Below are 20,861 nucleotides of genomic sequence, written 5' to 3' on the forward strand. Positions count from 1 at the left end.
GAAATGGGAACGTACGCACTCTTAGTCTTAATTTATGACCACTATCCAATTACGTATTATTTATTTCATTTATCTATTGATATTTCTTTTAGGTCTAATGTTCTAGTATACATTTTAGCGTATATTATCTAGATCCAAAAATACCGAATTATATAAGGATATATTTATTTATTATATGTAGTCCTGTTGTTTTCCCGACTGATCAATGAATGAGCAATGAAACATATTATTGTTGAGCTGTTGGCCAGCGTGAAGGAAACGAGGTTGACGGCGTTGACGGGACGCTCGAGCTTGACGCTTGACTTTAGAAAACAGACTGTCCTTTTCTTTAACTTCTTTCCGGTGCAATCATCAAATTCTGTGACTGTATCCAAGAAAATGGTGGTAAGTTTAATTTATATTATCACAATAAATTAACATAATCCTTTTGATTTTATAATTTTTAAGCGTGTAATGATACTTAGTTATTGTTTATTGCTTTGGTAAACTATATATTTACCAAATTGTTTACTTCTTTTGACACTAGAATTTCCTAACCTAGGTGGTGTTTAGTACCTATGAAGGCCTAAAGTGTCTTTCATGAACAAATAAAGGCTGATAAGATTCAATTTATTACTTAATAACACTTGATTTGACGAAGAATAACTTCTTATACACTCTAAACTCACCTAGACAAAGTATTAGGCCTACTTGAATACGAGGGTGATTGTATTAGGCCTATTATATTTTAGGTTATGTAGGCTTTCCTTTGAGGGTTTGAATATAGGCCTAATGTTATGCCTCTAACTTACAGTACAGCGTAGTGTTTCAGGGTACAGTTTCTTAACTGGGCTATGCTAATATTGATTGAAACTAGGCCTATCGGTTCGATTAGTAAACCTTCATGCGATTTTTTCACCATCAGCAAGTTTGTTTCGTTAGGTTAGGTTATGATAGTTTTATTTTATAATAAAAATATTTAAAAATATCGATTATTTTTCACTATTTTCAATTCGATAGTTTCAATCAATATTAGCATAGCCCAGTTAAGAAACTGGGCTGCACTTTACTTGACGTCCTACACTCATTTGATTGTTTTTTTATCAATTCGATATTTTCATTCGATTGTTTCATTCGATATATCGTTTGGTTAGTTAGGTTAGGTTAACCTTACCTAACTAACCAAACGATATATCGAATGAAGCAATCGATTAATCGATATATCAATCGATATTTTCATTCGAATGAGTGTAGGACGTCAAGTAAAGTGCAGCCAGAAACTGTACCCGTGTTTCATAAGACCTTGAGCTTAACCCTTCATTTGAGTAAACTCATTTTAAACAGTGGTGTTAACTTAAATTCTAATCACCAAATCAGGTTTTAACTCTTAGGCCAAGGCCTATAACTTACTGTTGCTTAGACTTTTTTATTTATTTATTTATTGCCAACGGATTTCACCAATTTAGCCTACAATAAGAATTTCAATATAGGCTAGTGAGATAGGCCTACTCATCATGACTAAATTAACTTAACCCTCCGAGTGTTATGTGTCGTAAAATCGACACATTACACACTTTGTGTAGTGTATGGTGTCGATTTTTCGACTCACAAACACTGTTTACGGCGAAGGCTCTATGACTGATAAAATCGGATTGAACTGGATCGAGTTAGGTACTTATCGTTTTATTTGGCAGATTCTAAGCTTTCTCCCGAGGTCTGTCTCTAAGCGCTTTTTTTTCTCGAGCCGATCATAATTGTAGCAGACAGCTGACGTGCGTATTTGTAAACAGCTTGGTTAACCTCGCACCGATGACTGATGTGTTTTATTACGTTTATCATTGTTTTAGTGTTAAAAATCAAAAGTAGTGATATACGTGGTGCATTATAAGAAGATTTAAGTGATTTTGAAGGGCTGGTTGATGATCCTGAAGAAGTAGGTAGTGATATTGATGTAAATTATCAGCCAGATTCCTAGCTATGGTTAGGCTATGCATTCTTAGCTAAACGCTATGTAACTTACCGAAATCTGTTTTTTGCCCATAACTTATTTATTTGCAAATCTACTTCCTTATATTATTATATTTTTGGAATCCTTATAAAATTCTGAACAAAGTGGCTATTTTAAAATATTTGTAGACTTATAAATTATAAAAATTTATTGAGCGCAAACATAAATTTTTTAAATTTATTTTATAATTTTTGAGAAATGTTAAGTTAACCCCTCAAAAATTGTTGAACATTTTTTTTTTTAATGTTTTTAAGTTTTTAAGATACATTTTAATAAAACCCTGCGATTGCGCAATAAATGGGCGAACATTAAGACCAAAACTAGGGACACTTGGAGGGTTAAGTCATGACTTAAGTTAATTAACTTATTAATTACTTAACTTAAGTCTAGAACCTAACTTGCGAGATTTTATTGGATGAAATTGTAGGTATAGGCCTATTTAAACCCTAATGATTAGGCCTACAGGCAGGGTCCAGTTTCAAACCTTCCAACAGATTTTCTGTCTTTTCTGAGGATCGACTAAGTTAATAGGTTTACATCGTAAGGGGACTACATCACTGTTGTAGGACTACCAACCTACTCTGATTGAACATATTTGCTCTGTCAAAAACAACATGAGATTTTAGGGAATGGATTTTTTAAGGCCCTAGACTAGAAGATGGTAGTGTGATGGAAATTAGGAACGAAACATGGTGATTTGGAAAGTGTGTTTAGGTTCTGTTACACATTAACCAAAAGAGATAAGCTAGAGAAGGTTTTTACTTAAAGAGATGAACATTCATAAGGTTCATCAAGAAATAAATGTCAGATCAGCTTGGGACAGAACAGTTTCACTTTAAAAATTTACTTAGCTTACTTTAAATTTAGGTTTATTGTAATACGTATCTTATCATAGGCCTATACGGTAAGAAATCAAAGTTAGAGCTTTTAAAACATAGGCCTAATTTAACAAGTTCTGTGGTTACAACGATAAACATTAAGTTAAAATTGAATTTTGTCCTAATCCGGACAAGTACCATTAGCCGAATGAAATATGGCTGCTATTGTACACAGAGAAACAATAGGTTTATCTGAAATTTGTATGTTAAAGGCCTATGATGATTGAATACTTAGCCTAGATTAAAATCTTTTAGGCCTAATTACTTTTTCGAAGTTAGAAATAAGTTAGCTTGTAACCTTTCAAAATATTCAATTGTTACATTTTATATTTTTTTTAGGAAAAAAAGGAGAAGCCTGTCAAAGTGGCCAAGACTCCTCACGCCACCAAACCCCCTAAGAAGGAGGCTAAGGACAAGACCAAAAACCTAATGCGCGATGTTCGCATTGCAAAGCTTTGTCTGAACATCTGTGTTGGTGAATCTGGTGACAGACTTACACGAGCTGCCAAGGTGAGTAAAGCAAAAAATTGAGTGTTGTAGCCTAAAAATTTTAAATAGAGACCTAGTCCAGGTCCTTAGTCTATTTAAAGATATTAGAGCACAGTCAGTTTTAGCTTCGTGACCTACCTGATACTTAACAGTTCACTGTTGCAAGTGTTACCTTACCCTAATTCATTGAAATCATAACTTTCGTTTCATTAACCTTGTAAATCCCGGCTTGTTGATTGATTGATTATTACAACTTGTTATTGTTTTAAAGTGAAACAACAGTCATTACAGAATTCGACGAATTAGTAGGGCCTATAGTTGCTAGTTGCCACTATATGAAGTCCGGCATGCCTACGATCTGTGCACGTGTTTTATAAGCCGCGTTTGCACTGAAGTTTGGAATTGATTTGTAACAGATGTTTACAACAGGTAGTGGTAGTGCATTTTTCTTTGATTTTTTTGGAAACGATTTTATCAAGCTAATGACAGCGTGGGAGCGGAAGAACTGATGCTGAGGGCGTGGCATGATGCATGTGGTGATGGGTAGGCGAAGGCTATTGGCACTAAAAAAGTAAGCACACGGTCGACGGTGTTTTATTCTTTCATGTTGTCCGTTCCTTATCTGTTATTTTGTTCTTTTTCACCCACAGTGTTGGGCAAACTAATTAGCCTAATAAAGTTAGCCAAAAGAATGACAATTGGAAACAATAAATACCTATGTAAGATTTACTTAATATGCCAATTAGGCCTACATATTTAATCACTGGATGAAGCGTTTTAAAAAGCGTTTCAACTCATTTTTTATTATGGTTTCAACAATAATTAATATGTAGCCTATTGTTTTTTATTAGGAAATTTCAAAATAAGAATATGAATAATTTTATGAATCCTTTTTATATGAGGTGCAATAGTTAGGAGATTTTCTGTAAACTATGAACAGTGTGGAAATCAGGACCTCACAACTTTGCTAACTTAATCGTGCTTCCATTCATGAAATTGTTTCTTTTGCTTGCACTAATTATTTAAGTTGGCTAATTTGTCAATTTTTTTATTGATCTTAATACCATGAATAGCCCGGCTAATATCAGTGTGTCTTGTTTGCCAGGTGTTGGAACAGCTGACTGGTCAACAGCCAGTGTTCTCCAAGGCTCGTTACACCGTCAGATCCTTCGGTATCCGTAGGAATGAAAAGATCGCTGTCCACTGTACAGTCAGAGGCGCAAAAGCTGAGGAAATCCTGGAACGAGGTCTTAAGGTATTGTGCTAACTTCCAGATCTGGAAATATTTTGTAAAGTAGAATCTGTGTCTGTCCAAGTGACCTTGATACTTTAATTCTGATTTCAATATTTTAAAGTTAAATCTTCTGAATAAACCTTTATGAATTTATTAATCCTGGAATGTAACGTTAATTGGTGTTTACTCATTAGGAGATATGATGAAACTTAATCAGATGTTTTTCCATACGCAGAGGATACGCGTCCGGTAACCGTATGTGGATTAGGCGTCCGGCAGTTAACTCTTAAGTTAAGCAGTTAAGTCTTAACTTAACCTAACCAACCAAACTTGCTGATAATGAAAAACTCGAATGAAGGTTAAATTCTGTTCTTAAAATGAAATTATAAATGCCAACAATTCTAACAAAAGATGTACAGTTAAGAAGAAATGGCATTCAAAGCAAAATCTTTGACAAAAAGTTAAAGTTACCGATGGGATTCGAACCAGGGACCTCTTGCATATCAGCCGAGCACTCTATCCACTACACCTCGAACACTGATGGCTGTACATCGTATCGTTGTGGTGATGGCGTTCCGGGCCCCCACAACTCGGTGACGTCACTGCCAGACACCTAATCCACGACCGGTTACCGGACGCGTCAGGCTATCATCTGTGTTTTCCATAACTAAAGAAAAAACATTGTTTCGTTTCTTCATGATATTGCCATACGGCTAAATCATTATACAAAAAAGAACTAATCACACACTTTTTAAAAAAGTTCTATATTTCAGCATTAGCCTTCTTCAGGAACAAACAAACAATAACAAATGGAAGTGTTTACCACTCTGTACCAGATGGTTTCAGCAAAAATCCAAAATGCAAATAATTTATCAAGAAGTAAAAAAGAAGATTGTGATATAAAGAAAGAAAGAAAATATTTTTTGTATACTGGTACTATCTCAAATTTGGACCAGATGGTGTGTTAGATTTAAGTATTAATTGATGAGCTTGCTCAAGCTGTCTTAATTTTAAGTCTGATGCGTCTTTTGCCAATTTTCTTATTCCTTTTAATGAATAACACTGTTGAAAATTTGTAGAATGCTCTCCCGCATGAACAGCCACAGGTTTTTGTTTATCAGGATGGTTTACATCATATCTCTGGCCATTCATACGAACTCTTAAGAGCATTTATGGTTTTGCCAATGTAGTCTTTAGGACAGTTTTTGCAGGAAATTAGGTAAATGATATTGGCAGAATCACAAGTGATGTTACTATTTATGTTATAAGATCTTTTAGTTTGGCTGCTTAAACAAGACAAAACAGCGTGCTTTTATTATGCACACAAAGAAGAAAAAAAAAGTTAAATATGTTTAATCCGTAAAAAATGTTCTCAACACAGTGGAATCACTTACCTATTGGCTAGGCTTCTAAAAACCTCAAATTCCATTGGCAGATTTCTTGTGGCCTGTAGGTAAGGTTTTAGTTAAAAGTATATTTTTCTAACAGGTACGAGAATACGAGTTGAGGAGAGATAACTTCTCAGATACAGGAAACTTTGGTTTTGGAATCCAAGAACACATCGACTTGGGTATCAAGTACGATCCTACCATCGGTATCTATGGTCTTGACTTCTACGTTGTACTTGGTCGACCAGGTAACTTGCTGTTTATTTTTGTTTATTGCTTACAACTACCTACTACCAAACACACCCCACCCCAATGCTTTGTTTTTAGCAAGGTTTAGAAAAATAAATCATAATTTGAGTGGTCGATAAGGTGACCTGTGCGTAATAATCAGCATTTTAGTGATTTTACTTTAGAGAAGAAGCTAATGCTGTAGCTGACACCGAAAGACTTTTACCTGGGACCGATTTACTTGAACTAATTTTGTACATGAAACATCTTCTATTAGTCGATGGACTGATGGTATAAAGGTCACAGTGTAGGTTAACTGTTTGGATATACCTGCTTTTTATATTGGTTATTTTGCTGTTTTCAAATTTACTAATAGAAACTTTCTGTACTGTATTTTCTATTTCATTAAATTTAATTTCAGGCCTTGACCGAAATATGCCTACTCATTGCAAATATATAAAATGTTTTTTTCCTCAGGGTTCAACGTAGCACACAGGAGACGAAAGACTGGAGTTATTGGATTCCAGCACCGCTTAACCAAGGAAGACGCCATGAAATGGTTCCAACAGAAGGTAGGTGTACTGCTTACATTTTTCTAGCTATCTCTATTTGATTCTAAATTGTATGAGAACTTTGTAATGATTCAATCTTTCAAAGGACAATGTGTTGTAGTGAGAATTTGACTTTTTAACCATTCAGTTTAATGTAGGAGGTGTGTAAGCTGCTCAATTTTTGAGCTGAGAAGAACCCTTGGAGCTTGAGTGATCAAGCTTTTTTATTGTCACTATCGTAGAAAGCAACTTCAAAGATTGTGTGGACAAGATTTACTATGTCTCCAAGATAAAGATGATTCACAATTTTATACCAATAAACCAAAAAGATCTGTTTAAATGAAACTCTCTCTTGCACATTCCTAATTTAATATAGCGGATACATTGCACGATATCCAAGTGTCATGACGTCCAAAATATAATCCTTGAACTGTCTCACGACGTCCAATATAAAATATTTTACTGATGCACAATGTCCAAATTTCATCAAATCCAAAAGTACATTAACTTTAATAAACATAGTCTTTCTGCAAGCTCTGGACGTCATGAGATTGGTCGTTGTGAAATAGTGCAATTTATTCTCTTAAAAAAAGAAGCAGTTGCTTGATGTCCAGCAGCTCAGAGCGCTGAACTCAGCGGAACAGAGGTTCCACGACGTCCAGAGCACACTTTAAATACTGTTTTACCGACTAGTGCATACTAACCTAACCTAACTTAGCTCCGTCAGCAGGAGCTCTGGACATAGCGCTGAACTTTTAGACGTCGTCAGAGAAAACATACACTACTATAACCCAGAATGCCAACCGCATAACAACGCTGGTGGCGCTGCCTACGAATTGAAAGGCAAAGCTCTCAAAGTACTTAACGCTTTTTACCATGCGGTTGGCATTCTGGGTTATAGTAGTGTATGTTTTCTGTGACGACATTCAACTGGCAGCGCCTTTGGATATAATGTTATTGCTTAGGTTTTAAGAGTAAAATGTGCACTGTCGCACAATGAACAATCCCATGACGTCCAAAGCTTGTAAGACTATGTTTTTTACAGTTAGTGTACTTTTCGACATGATGATATCAGCTTCGACAATACAGTATTCTAATGTTTAAAGATGTTTGAAAAGATTCCAAACAACTAAGTATCTTTTATTCTGTTTCAGTATGATGGAATCATCCTTCCTGGCAAGAAGTAAATGTATCGTTTTTATCAATAAAAAAATGTTTTTAAAAACCATTAAACAAGTTTTTTGTTTTACCCGATACTTCTGTTGTAACTAAATTAGACAGGGGTTTCACTAGTTGTGTCAGTACTACAGTAACAGTAATGTTAACATTTTCTGAATTTTTTCTAGGGTTGAAAACCCTATCTAAAGAAAATAGACCAATTTTATTCATAAGTAACCCATCAATATACTGCTACACAGATTTTTACTTTGAAATTGGTAAAGAGGAAGCCTCATATTCAAAAGAAAATCCTTAAAACCTTGCCCTTGTGCTCTGTTACATATTTAAATTCATACATTTCAATTTTCATTTTTTTTTTTTACACCTTGCTTGATAATACAGTCCAACCTCGGTATAACGAATCTGAAGGGACCGAACTGAATATTCATTATATCAAGGATTTTGTTAAAATGAGGTTTGTTATATTGAGGTTAGGTTTGCAGGAGTTTCGCTAAGTCGAGGTTCAGAACTAGCATCAGTCAATATAGGTCAGGATTTGACCTCAATAAAACACAATTAAAGTAGCCTAAGCTACAATACTTTACAGTACAGTGTTAACATTGTAAAGTAGAACCTCGATTATCCGGGTTACTAAAGGGGAGGGATCTTTAATATTGCGCAATTATGACATTTCTGGTCATTGACCTTGGTACAGGTTACAAACTTTAAGTTTAAAATCACAGCTTACTCTAACCCACATAAAACCTAGCCAAACACTGTATTGTATAGAAAAAAACCACGTAAAGAACAAAACAATCAGTAGAGAGTTTTCTAAGCAATTGCTCGTGATAGGCTGGTAGGCTACTACTGCTTTAAATCACAACATAGGAATGTCGATACTGTAATAATCATCAACTATAGCATTGGTGTTTTAGTTTTAAAAAATCGTATTGAAAATAATAAAAATATTAGATAAGTCGTTATAAAAGTGTATAATCATAGCCAACTTAAAGATAATAAAAACACTTGTAAAAGGAATGTTAATATAACGATATTGCTATTCTTTCTCTTTGCTTTGTACTTCTATTCTTTTTTTTTCTTAGGTTTCTCTTCATCCAAAAATTGTACAAGTCACCATAGTTACTTATCACCCAATCACAGCTGACTAAACATTACTTCGTCATCAGTCCTCAGTGAATGAAATCAGTTCTCAGTTGTAAGTAACATAGCGCGCACGAGCGACGACAGCAGACAGGGACAGGGATGTGTAAACGGAGCAGACAAATGTTAGCGCAAGCAATGACTTCATGAAGGAGAAAACATAGGTGTGGTATTCCCAACATATGCTGACGTGACCCAGTTTGCAAACGCCATTTCACTATCTATATATTAATTTGAAACTGTTTTTCTTTGTGACAGCTATTTTGAGAGAACGGCTGGGCGTAGAAACTCGGTAGGGGTGTCTAAAGAAAGGTCTTGGTCTGTAGATGAGTCATCAAAAGAGAAACGGGGTAAATTCCCTCGGGGCTCTGCCCCAGTGGCCTTTAAATTCCCATCCCATGTTATTCTTATGGAGGAAAAACGGGGTTTTTGTCACAGCTAATTTGAGAGAACGGCTGGGTGTAGAAACTTGGTAGGGGTGTCTAAAGAAAGGTATTGGTCTATAAGTGAGCCTTCAAAAGAGAAAAAAGGTAAATTTCCTTGGGGCTCTGCCCCAGAGGCCTTTAAAGTTTACTCAGCAGTTTTGTTAACATTACGGCCGTATGGATAATTTTACACTACTTTTAATGAACCAGCTGTTAATATTAAAATTAATTGTATTCAAAGGTCTACTGAAACTGTCAAAATTAAATGTTTAAATTATTATATATGATTTTAAATTGATTCTCCACTGCATGGCAAGTTTTTTTATAGTTTCAACAAAATGATGAATTTATGATACGTTTGAAATGTTTTGTTAAAAAATCTACGTTTATTGCCCTTAGAAAATTTTAAATTATGAAATCAGTGCGGCATATCAATTTCAAGGAACATATAATTATTCCTTATGGGGTTAGCTTATATTGTTAGGTTGGCACTTGCCTTTTCTTTGCCTACTTTCAATCACCATTTATTATTGAATTCAAGAAAGAACACCAGAAATTCATTTATTGGTATAAAAGTTGTTGACAATCGAGTTGAAAATTGTGTCATAGATGAGTACCTTGAGGATGAGAGCTGTGTTCAAGTTTTGGAATAGACTAACTATAGAATATGTTTTGGTGAAGTAGGTGAATTAATGTCAATTCAGGTATTTCAAAAAATGTGTACAGGGTTTTTACTTTTATGTACACATCTAGCTAGGTCGAACAACGCATCTAAACCTCACTACATACAAAACATTCGGAAACACAACAATGCCATCACATCTCATAGCATTTGCATAATTAGTTACCAAGGCTGGACTAGGTTATGGCAAGAGAAGGAATTAAAATTTCTTAGATCAAAGTAAGAATGTTACTGCTTTCTGGAGAATCAGATATTTTTATCAAGTACAAAAAAAAACTGATTTAATATGCTGATAAAATTCTGTACTTTTATGACCATAGATGAAGATTCACTTATAAATCCCAATACAATCTGAACGATTTTCCTAAAGCAGATGGAATTAGTTGTTAGTAATATCATAGATAAAACATACTCCCTTAGTAGATTTCTCATCCTTATGGAACAGCTGAAGACAATTTTATTTGTTAGTTCATGTACGGTTTATGTAGAGGTCGTGTTTTGTTTACAATTTGTTTCCCGTTATTCAGCCATTTAAAACATCGTTTAACCAAATAATACGATCTAATCATAAACAATAACTTGTCCCCTAGTTATATAACCAAACAGTAAAGCAGAAATCAAGAAATTAACCCTAAAATAGTTGAAACAAAGTTTCATCGACACTAGCGCCTTTGTGTCACGTACATGAACTAGACACGAAAAACGTGCTTCAAAATTTACAATGGGATGAGAAGTCTACTTGTGTTGGTTAGTCTATGGTAATATTGACTGTTTCCGTAACATGATAGACTAATTATATGAACTCCTTCTCCCATATAGTGAAAGTGGCTTTGACATGAAACAAACTCATGAACAAACCATTATAAGACTCCTAAAAAACCTTTTGGGCAACCTAAAGCCGATAAAAAGGTAGGAAATATTCTGTTAAACGAATTAAAATATCACGTTTTTTAGGGAACACAACCGTCATACTTATTATTATGCTTATCCTCCCTTCTTTTAACTAAGATTTTAATAACTTCACTCTATCTATCGCAGTTAGCTGGATTTACTTAAAACCTCAATATTAACCATCGATTTCAACGGGGTTCCGCTAGTTTGGATAAAATTATAAAAACAACAATCCTATAATCTAAAACAAGCGCATGTACAGGGAAACTTTTTATTTCTGCCCATACAAATCTTTTTTAAGGATTTAGGATTTTTTTCTTTAATATGGGAGAATTTGGCCACGGGAAATTGATTAGAGTTGGTCACATGGCTGAGAAAAATCCAGTTTCCATCCTACAGCCCTTGAAAGTGCCCATGTTATCATCAATACCTTTTTGTTGCTGAAGTAAACAGCTGATGCAGATTATTTTTACTTTCATCATTTTGAGTTATGTGTAAACAAAAATAACTGTATAGGTCAATGTCAACTTAATGTTTTAAAGAATGTTTATATACAGTTTGGTTTAAATACATATAAATTGTTAATGTTTTCACGGTTAAGAATTAAACGCAAAAGACCTCCGAAACAAATATAATTACCCTGAAAGAGATCCTTAGGAAACAAATTTCACCTTCTCTTTTCACAACTGAGCCAGTTCCAACCAGTTTATACATCCCACCGAATGTCTCAAAACATCGGCAAAGTCGCGCATCGAAGAATAAAAATAGAGAAATATAATTTAACATCTTATGGCCGTGCAAAATAATGAACTACAGGCCAATCATATTGAGCAGGAGTGTCGACGAATAGCTGCTCAATGTTTGGAAGAACTGCGCACTGCAATGACTGGACGTCAGCTGATTTTGGATATTCACGATTGGAACCGTTTGCACACGACATATGTCCAAACTGATCCGCGGTCAGAGGGTAGTTCTTTAACATCCAAACTGATCCAGAAATCTGGCAGGTGGAAAATGCGGTTGTTTGAAACATTCAGTTTGATCCACCAGGTGTGGGTTTCAGTGGTTAATATTATATTTTTTTTAATTTTGAAAACTGAGTTTATTAATAAACTTTGCCTATTAGACACAGTACAAAAAACTTAAATTTATGATATAAATAATATGTAACTTAGATTAATAACGTTGTCCATATAAATGATTTTGAATGATTTTACATGATTCTTTTAACACTTTTATGACTATTTCATTTTTTAATTTTGATGGAAGATTATATATTTTTTTTGTATTCTTCCAAAAATTTTGTAAAGTTCCTCTTGCACCAATCACTATGCCAATTACTGATATAGAATTTAGATTATATTTGTTTCTTAAATAAGTTTCACATTTACTATACATTTTCTTCTTTTCTTCATCTACTTCTAGGGGTTGATTTGTTGATGTTTCGAACCTTATAGTTGGATCAATTACAATTCCACTTTTAGATTTTGTATCATATATTAAAATGTCCAATCTTCTGTTCGATCCACCATCTTCAATGCTATGTATTTCTTAAAATCCATTTTTAGCCCCTGAGCTGTGATATTAATTAAAAATAGGTATTTACCTTCGTCTACAGCTCAATCTGTTGTAACTTGAGTTACGGCCGTTTCGGCATTATAATGCCATCGTCAGACGTTGAACATTCAGCTGAAGTAGCGTCGTCATAGTTGAAACACAAAACACGAACACGAATAACATTTTACTTTTACAATTACTAACGAAAACACAACGAACAGGCCTGTCGTACACACGGTACCGGTTGACATTGCCACGATCTGAACTGGATGCCGACTGGAGGTTAATCCTGCATCGTTCTTTGCGTAGTGGTGTTATCAGCTGACCTTTGTACTCCTGCCTTTTGTCTCTTGTCCTGGTCTAAAATACTATTGAAAATGATGTGTGATTTATATTGTAGTTTGTCATTTAATATTGTGTCATCAAAATTATTTTCTGCATAGGCTCTGTAAATTTCGTATTCTTCTAATGTGTCCAATTTATTTCCTTTCTTGCTTGTGTGGAGTATATCGAGGCCAGTGTTCAGATCATACATGTCATGGTTTTTATCAACCAGGTGTTGCGCAAAGGATGATTTTTGTTTGTCGGCTCTTGGACATGGGTGATGTTCTTTGTACCTGGTTCCGAATGTCCGTCCAGTTTTTCCTATGTAAAAGCTCGGGCAACTAGCACATTTAATTTTGTATACACCTGACTTCTCACTTTTGTCGATTACACGATCAGAAACGTTTAATTTATTAATTGTCTTGTTGTTGGTCTTGAACGCCAATTCGATACCATGTTTTTTCAATTCTTTCGTAAGTGAGTACTGAATTGAATGTGAGTACTCTACACACACATACTTCTTCTTTTGTGGTTGGACGTCTCCAGACTTTTTGTTTTTCATCTTACTTAATAACCTGTCAATCATATTGCTGTTGTACCCATTAGATAGCGCTATGTGTTTGATCAAATTGAGTTCTTTATTAAAATTGTTGTCTGACATTGGAACATTTAATAATCGATATAACATACTATTATAAGCGGCATATTTCTGTGATGGTGGATGGTATGACGTGTTATGGATGGTTTGGTTTGACGTGGTTGGCTTACGATAAATGCTGAAATCCAATCTATTGTCCAATTTTTCTATTGTCAGGTCTAGACAAACAAAATGAATTTTCTAGACCTGACAATAGAAAAATTGGACAATAGATTGGATTTCAGCATTTATCGTAAGCCAACCACGTCAAACCAAACCATCCATAACACGTCATACCATCCACCATCACAGAAATATGCCGCTTATAATAGTATGTTATATCGATTATTAAATGTTCCAATGTCAGACAACAATTTTAATAAAGAACTCAATTTGATCAAACACATAGCGCTATCTAATGGGTACAACAGCAATATGATTGACAGGTTATTAAGTAAGATGAAAAACAAAAAGTCTGGAGACGTCCAACCACAAAAGAAGAAGTATGTGTGTGTAGAGTACTCACATTCAATTCAGTACTCACTTACGAAAGAATTGAAAAAACATGGTATCGAATTGGCGTTCAAGACCAACAACAAGACAATTAATAAATTAAACGTTTCTGATCGTGTAATCGACAAAAGTGAGAAGTCAGGTGTATACAAAATTAAATGTGCTAGTTGCCCGAGCTTTTACATAGGAAAAACTGGACGGACATTCGGAACCAGGTACAAAGAACATCACCCATGTCCAAGAGCCGACAAACAAAAATCATCCTTTGCGCAACACCTGGTTGATAAAAACCATGACATGTATGATCTGAACACTGGCCTCGATATACTCCACACAAGCAAGAAAGGAAATAAATTGGACACATTAGAAGAATACGAAATTTACAGAGCCTATGCAGAAAATAATTTTGATGACACAATATTAAATGACAAACTACAATATAAATCACACATCATTTTCAATAGTATTTTAGACCAGGACAAGAGACAAAAGGCAGGAGTACAAAGGTCAGCTGATAACACCACTACGCAAAGAACGATGCAGGATTAACCTCCAGTCGGCATCCAGTTCAGATCGTGGCAATGTCAACCGGTACTGTATGTACGACAGGCCTGTTCGTTGTGTTTTCGTTAGTAATTGTAAAAGTAAAATGTTATTCGTGTTCGTGTTTTGTGTTTCAACTATGACGACGCTACTTCAGCTGAATGTTCAACGTCTGACGATGGCATTATAATGCCGAAACGGCCGTAACTCAAGTTACAACAGATTGAGCTGTAGACGAAGGTAAATACCTATTTTTAATATGTATTTCTTCTACTACTTGCCAGCCTTTCTTTCGTAGTTCTTCTGCGATCATTGCTCTTACTTGATCATTGCTCTTAGCATGGTGTCTTGCATTACGCAGTAAGGCACCAAAGGGACAAGAGCCAAGGACATGCGGAAGGGTTTCAGGCTCCTTGCAATGTCTGCAAAGGGTTCCATCCTGGCTTCGCCCTGGTACGCTGCTGTGTACTGGTACAACACCAGATATCATTTTTAATGAAGTGATCCATTCTCCTGTAGTAAGGCCATTTTTTAAAAATATATCCATGTGTTGCCACTCAAAGGTTTATTTACTCAAGTCACTGTAGCCCACTGCAAAAAAACTAAACTCTATGATCTATGAAACGGGTGTAATTATAGACACACACTACACAGTTGATACTATTTCTGTGATAATATGTTTTTGTTGCGAAAATGGTTTGTGATAAAACTATTTTTGTAAATGATAAAATGTGTCTGATGATGATATTATTTTAACTGTTAAACCCAATTAACCACAGCTGGGCAAGGCTCGGTCTCCCGTTACTCAAATCAAAACAAATAATATACTTATATACAGTTAAATCTGGGTGTAATCAGCATAAGACAGGAGTATCACACCTATGTTTTTTTCCTTCCACCATGGGTAACTACATTATCCCCTTAATACATTCAAATAGCAGCATTGCTGTATTACGAAGCTAATTAATTATTGCTGGGTTGAAACATAAAAATGTGAGCAGACTGTTATCTCAAACTTAATCTAAATCTGTAATACTTAGTCCGATGTTTTCTTTAAACACTTTTAATTGGCGATTTGTTTATTTAATCAACCTTTGAACTACAGATAACAAGTATTCATTACAAGTCATGTCTGAATATTTGTGGCTTGTGACTAGCTCAAGACATAATCTTGCTAAAAGTATCGAAGGTAGATTTGTTTATGACTCTTTAGACTGATCAAGAAAACTGAAAAGTTGTATATTACTTATTGAAAGTGTATTTTTAAATGTTTTCCTTAATTGTTCTTAGTTTTTTAGTGACTTCTCTAAGTAAAGTTTCTTGTTTGCATCTAGACGCTAAACATTTCGGCTATATCTTGAAATCAAGTGATTTTATAGAAATTCGACAATCTCCATATTTTATTGATAAGACTGCTTTGATCCTCAAGACTATAAACAATGATGAAACCCTCCTTTTTACTGCTCCGCCTGGGTTCGGAAAGTCGACTAATTTAGACATGGTAAGAGTATTTTTGAGTAACACAGTCGATAACAAGATTGCCCAAAATGTATTCGCAGACACAGAAATCTCCAAGGATAGCAATTTTGTAAAAACTCATCTTGGAAATCATCCTGTTGTATATTGTTCACTAGAACCGACTTCAACAGTGACTGATTATAACTCGATGTTGGCGAATTATCGAATATCGCTTCACAATGCGTTTTCACAACACCAGTATCTTGCCAGTAGTACAGTATTGGCGCAAAGTGATGTTAATCAATTCAAAAAATTTATTGATGCCAATAGTTATGCTAGTTTGGAACCATCAGAACTATCATCAGGACTTCACTTTCTCATCAAAGCTCTTAAAACGCATCATGAGAAACCGGTCATACTGCTGATAGATGAATACGACAGTGTCATTTGGGAAAGTGTGCTAACTCAAGGGTTAGGAATCAGTGAAGTTCTCGGGTTTTACAATGACGTGTTACATAAAGCATTAAGTGATAAAGACAATGTCAAGAAAAGCATTTTAACTGGTGTATCAACTATATTTTTCAAACTTCTACCTGGTTTAGGCTACACAAAGTGTGTGAGGTTTCTTCATGATAGAGATTTTGAGTCTTTCTTCGGGTTGACGGGTGATGAAGTTGATTATCTGGTTGACAGATCTGTTTACGTCAATCTGCGACCAAACTTGACGGAATGGTATGATGGCTACACAAGTCCTGACCTCTCTGCACATATTTATAACACAAAATCCTTTTTAAGTTTCATCCTACTTTCTGGAGGAGAGTTAAGTTCCTACTGGAGTAATATGAAAGTTCAAAAATCCTTGAGAATTCTATTAGAGGACAGAGTGAGGAAAAGTCTTTTATTGGAGACACCAGATAATTTAATGTTTGTTGTTAGAGAACTTGAAAAAGTTGATGTTGGGGTATTGGAAGGTGTTAAACACATGATCACCCAGGAAATATGGGATTCAAATGTTTCAGATTTGTACATTCATTTGTTAACTGAACAAGGGTACTTCACTTTCGACAAGCGTTGGGAACGATCAGGATACAACTCTTCAGTGACGCTAAAACTTGCCAACCTAGACGTTTGTGGGGCACTAAAAAAATTTGTTGTTAATTTCATACAAGAAATGAAGAAACAAAGTTCAAATTTGAACATAGTGTAAGTTTCATGAAGAAGAGGATTACCTATCCAAAAGGTTAAAAATATTATACATATTCATTTTATATTATTTATAACTTGGTAACTTTCAGTACTTTCTTCTGGTCATTGTTCTCTTCAAAAAGTTTATAAAGTGTTAATTGCTTTTCTATAATATTAAAAAAGTGCTAGAAAATAGCTTGAATTAGTGCCAACATACTCAATTTCACAAAAAGTTGAATGACAATCGTAGTTTTTAGCGGCACTTTTTATAAAACTTGATGGCGACAATCACTAAAATTGCAATAATTTTGAACCACACTTTTTACAGTGTTAGGGGTGGTGCCGTTTTGTTCAGAGTTAATAAAATACTAAATTTAAATCAATATTGTGGGAGCCAAATTTGTAAAAATCAGAGAAATATTTGCATTAATATACTGCGGTTGTGGCAAAACTAGTGATTTGTTCCTTCTTAAGCTCCTTACTACTCAACGACCTTAAAGAACAAAATGCTGTTTAAGAATGGTCACTTGGCCGTAGGCTATTGGCGACTCTTCCAAATTCGTCATCAAAATTCACGTACAATTCCTTGTTTTCTAGGTCCAATGGACCTGTATTTAAGAACATATATATTTTTTTGTCCTAGGACGCTAGGCACTAGCCTGGCATTGTTTTTTCACATTACTTCAGGCTAGACCTAGGGGTTGCGGCATTATCAATTAGATAAAAATCCATTGGTGACTTGGCGGGATTTGAACCCGGGACTGAAGTCCCGCGCTCTAATCACTGCACCAGCTCGCTCCCCATTGGAAGCATATTGGATAAGAAGCATCTTGGTCCAAAACGCACTGTAACGACACCGGAAAACATTGAAAGTGTAAGGGAAGCGGTAGTCAGAAGCCCTGATTGTATACGGTCAGCTAGACGTCATGCTAGTGAGGTACAAATTAATTGTGAATCGGTTTGACTAATTTAGAATCCAGTATTCTTCTAGTCAATCTGAAGTTTTTCACCCATCTGAGGATGGTGTTATGGCTCGGAACAGCTCAATGTCAACCGACATTAAACCGTGCACAAAACAATCGTGTAGCTGTAACAGTCTCACCACTTCTTATGAATCTGTCATAGCCAAACAATCAATGTTGCAAGTCCCACTGTTCCCACTGTAGTAACTGTTTTGATAAAATGGCCGAAATGGCGTCTTTTAGAGCATAACTATGCCCAATACGACCACTTCCCACCACCACACTCGAATTACCTTTGACTATTGCAATAGTCAATGGTATTACGCAGATGACAACCGTCCATCTCTCGTGTGTCACCCTGTGTAAAAGGATAGTTGGTATTTTTTGAGCAATTCAGCAAGAAAGACTCACCACTTCTTATGAAACTGTCATAGCCAAACAATCAACGTTGCAAGACTGGTTTAATGAAATGGCCGAAATATGGCGTCTTGTGTAGAGCAGAACTATGCCCAATACGACCACCTCCCACCACCACACTTATTACGCAGATGAAAACCGTCTGTCTCTCGTGTGTCACCCTGTATAAAAAGGATAGTTGATATTTTATGAGCATTTTGGCCAAGAAGTTAAAAAAAAGGTTAGTGACAATTTCAGACTGTACTCTGTTGCATTAGATCTAAGTTTACAATACATACATTTATGGTAAAATTATTAGTAAAATACTATCATATTAGTCACAAATATGAGGTGTAGATGCACAAAAAACTGTCATTTAATATTTGCCAATTCTTTTTTTCCTCGGTTTCCCCCTACCACGACTTTTAGGATACACCTTAACAATAGATTCTGTTGCTGCATGTTGTCTATCTGAGAAAGAAAGTTCATGTACAGCCTCCTTGAGTCGCTTAAGTATTTCTTCAGGATCCGTCAGAAAAGAAGTTACCATTTTTTTAAACTCGTAACCTATTTCAGCATTTGGAATTCCTAAGATCAGTCGTTCAGTGTTGTTGAAAACGTAACTCCTCTGCTTGTTGGTGAAGTATCCTTTCTCCATCAAGAATTGTATAAAGAAATCACCATAATTTTCGTCCCAAAGTTCATGCTCTGCAAAGCTCTTGATACCCTTGATATGGTGAGGGTGAATATCATCGGTACTGTTGATCTCAACTGGTCGGTTGGATATGGAATCATTGAGAAGTTTAAGAGCCAGTGGTTCTATGAGTAAGTATTTGATCGGTCTTATAGCTCTTCGATCTGCCCAATAACTCTCAAGTTGCCCTGTAAGTAGAAAACTTAAAGTAGATCTAGTATTGTACACTCTTGTCTTTAGGTCAGGACTTTGATATCCATTATACCAATGCTTTATTTCTCCCTTCATTTTTGAATATATTTTATATTCTTTTTTACTTAGGAGTTCATCAAGCTCAGGATCAGTAATTCCAAAAAAAGGAGAAAATCTTTCATCTCTGAGGAAGTTTATACATTTAAAACTCTCCAACTGGACGAGGGATTTCATCGCAGTGCATGTGGTTCCTACAAGAATCGCTCGACTAATGTACTTGTTTTCATGGAGGGTTGTACTAAAAAACGCATTATGAAAGCCCAAAGTATTTTTGTATTTCAGTTCTTTACTGAAAATACTGTTTAAAATAAAAGTATCATATCCGTCAATTAACAGTATTACTTCTTTTTCGTGATAACTTTTCATGAGTTTTGATAAGAAATAAAGCCCTCGCAAAATATGTATCGGTCGCAAAGTCAAATGTTTTTTTACTCCCGTGTAGAAAGTGATCAATTTCTTTTCGTTACTGGATATTTTTTTACTTTTAACAAGATAACCGTACAGTGCATAAGTCCGGAATAGAACTTCTCGGAATGCGTTCATCATAGTTTTGTAATCGTACACTCCGTATTTCTGTTGAAAATTGCAATATATCACTGCGTAATTTCCCATTTTCTCTCTAGTAAAGTTAGCTTCTTGAAAGATTTTTGTGTGATTGAAAAGTCCTTCTTGACCAAGCTGATCTACTGACAGAAATTTTTTCATTAATATCAAATTAAATGTTTTACCGAATCCTACAGGTGCTCCAATAAATAAGGTTTTTTCTTCTTTAAAAACTTCTTTCAAAATCAATGACTTGTCTACGTAATCAGAATTGTGAATGGCTTCTTCAAAGTCTTCGAAATAATTTGAAGCAAAACAATAGATTTGAAACACCTCAACAACTACAAATATTATAGTTTTCAAATGCATGTTTGGCTATTTACTAGGATGAAATTACCTCTTGTTAACAAAAAGTCCTTCATGTAATGTTTACTTTGTAAATTAAAACTAAACTGACCCCACTACAATTCATTTCAGTTGCAAATACAAGATGTTTTGCACTCTATCACAGTACTAACTAACTCTTGAACATTAATGACAAAGATTTCCAAGATTGTTTAACCATTGAAACTACTCTGTTACATAACAAAACACAACCTACAGTAGAAACTGATTTTGTGCTCTATTTTTAGATCTGAGATAAATATATTTATTAGTAAACAGCTCGTTGTTTCTTATTTTACTCCCAAATCAATTTATCGGAAACACTGTCAGACGCACGTGGA

At 35.0% G+C, this 20,861-nt stretch overlaps 3 protein-coding genes across 3 annotated transcripts; 2 read left to right on the forward strand and 1 right to left on the reverse strand.

Moving 5' to 3' along the window:
• The first annotated feature begins 310 nt into the window (after positions 1-310).
• LOC128989618 (60S ribosomal protein L11) lies at positions 311-7,991 on the forward strand. The gene is made up of 6 exons (XM_054411557.1): positions 311-384; positions 3,205-3,375; positions 4,460-4,609; positions 6,077-6,224; positions 6,682-6,776; positions 7,910-7,991. Exons 1-6 carry the CDS (start codon positions 379-381, stop codon positions 7,940-7,942), a joined length of 603 nt encoding a protein of 200 aa, XP_054267532.1. The 5' UTR covers positions 311-378; the 3' UTR covers positions 7,943-7,991.
• Positions 7,992-15,755: 7,764 nt separating this feature from the next.
• On the forward strand, positions 15,756-17,728 carry LOC128990306 (uncharacterized). Its single transcript, XM_054412634.1, has one exon. It carries the CDS (start codon positions 15,914-15,916, stop codon positions 17,309-17,311), a length of 1,398 nt encoding a protein of 465 aa, XP_054268609.1. The 5' UTR covers positions 15,756-15,913; the 3' UTR covers positions 17,312-17,728.
• A 1,172-nt stretch (positions 17,729-18,900) lies between these two features.
• LOC128990305 (uncharacterized) lies at positions 18,901-20,722 on the reverse strand. The gene is made up of 2 exons (XM_054412633.1): positions 20,534-20,722; positions 18,901-19,529 (listed from the first exon to the last, which is right to left on the reverse strand). The coding sequence occupies exons 1-2, from the start codon at positions 20,556-20,558 to the stop codon at positions 19,024-19,026; spliced, it is 531 nt and encodes a 176-aa protein (XP_054268608.1). The 5' UTR covers positions 20,559-20,722; the 3' UTR covers positions 18,901-19,023.
• Positions 20,723-20,861: the final 139 nt, after the last annotated feature.

The sequence above is a fragment of the Macrosteles quadrilineatus genome, unplaced genomic scaffold (genome assembly GCF_028750875.1).
Source record: "Macrosteles quadrilineatus isolate MER2022 unplaced genomic scaffold, UCM_ALF_1.0 Scaffold_3__2_contigs__length_128488019, whole genome shotgun sequence".
Lineage (NCBI taxonomy): Eukaryota > Metazoa > Arthropoda > Insecta > Hemiptera > Cicadellidae > Macrosteles > Macrosteles quadrilineatus.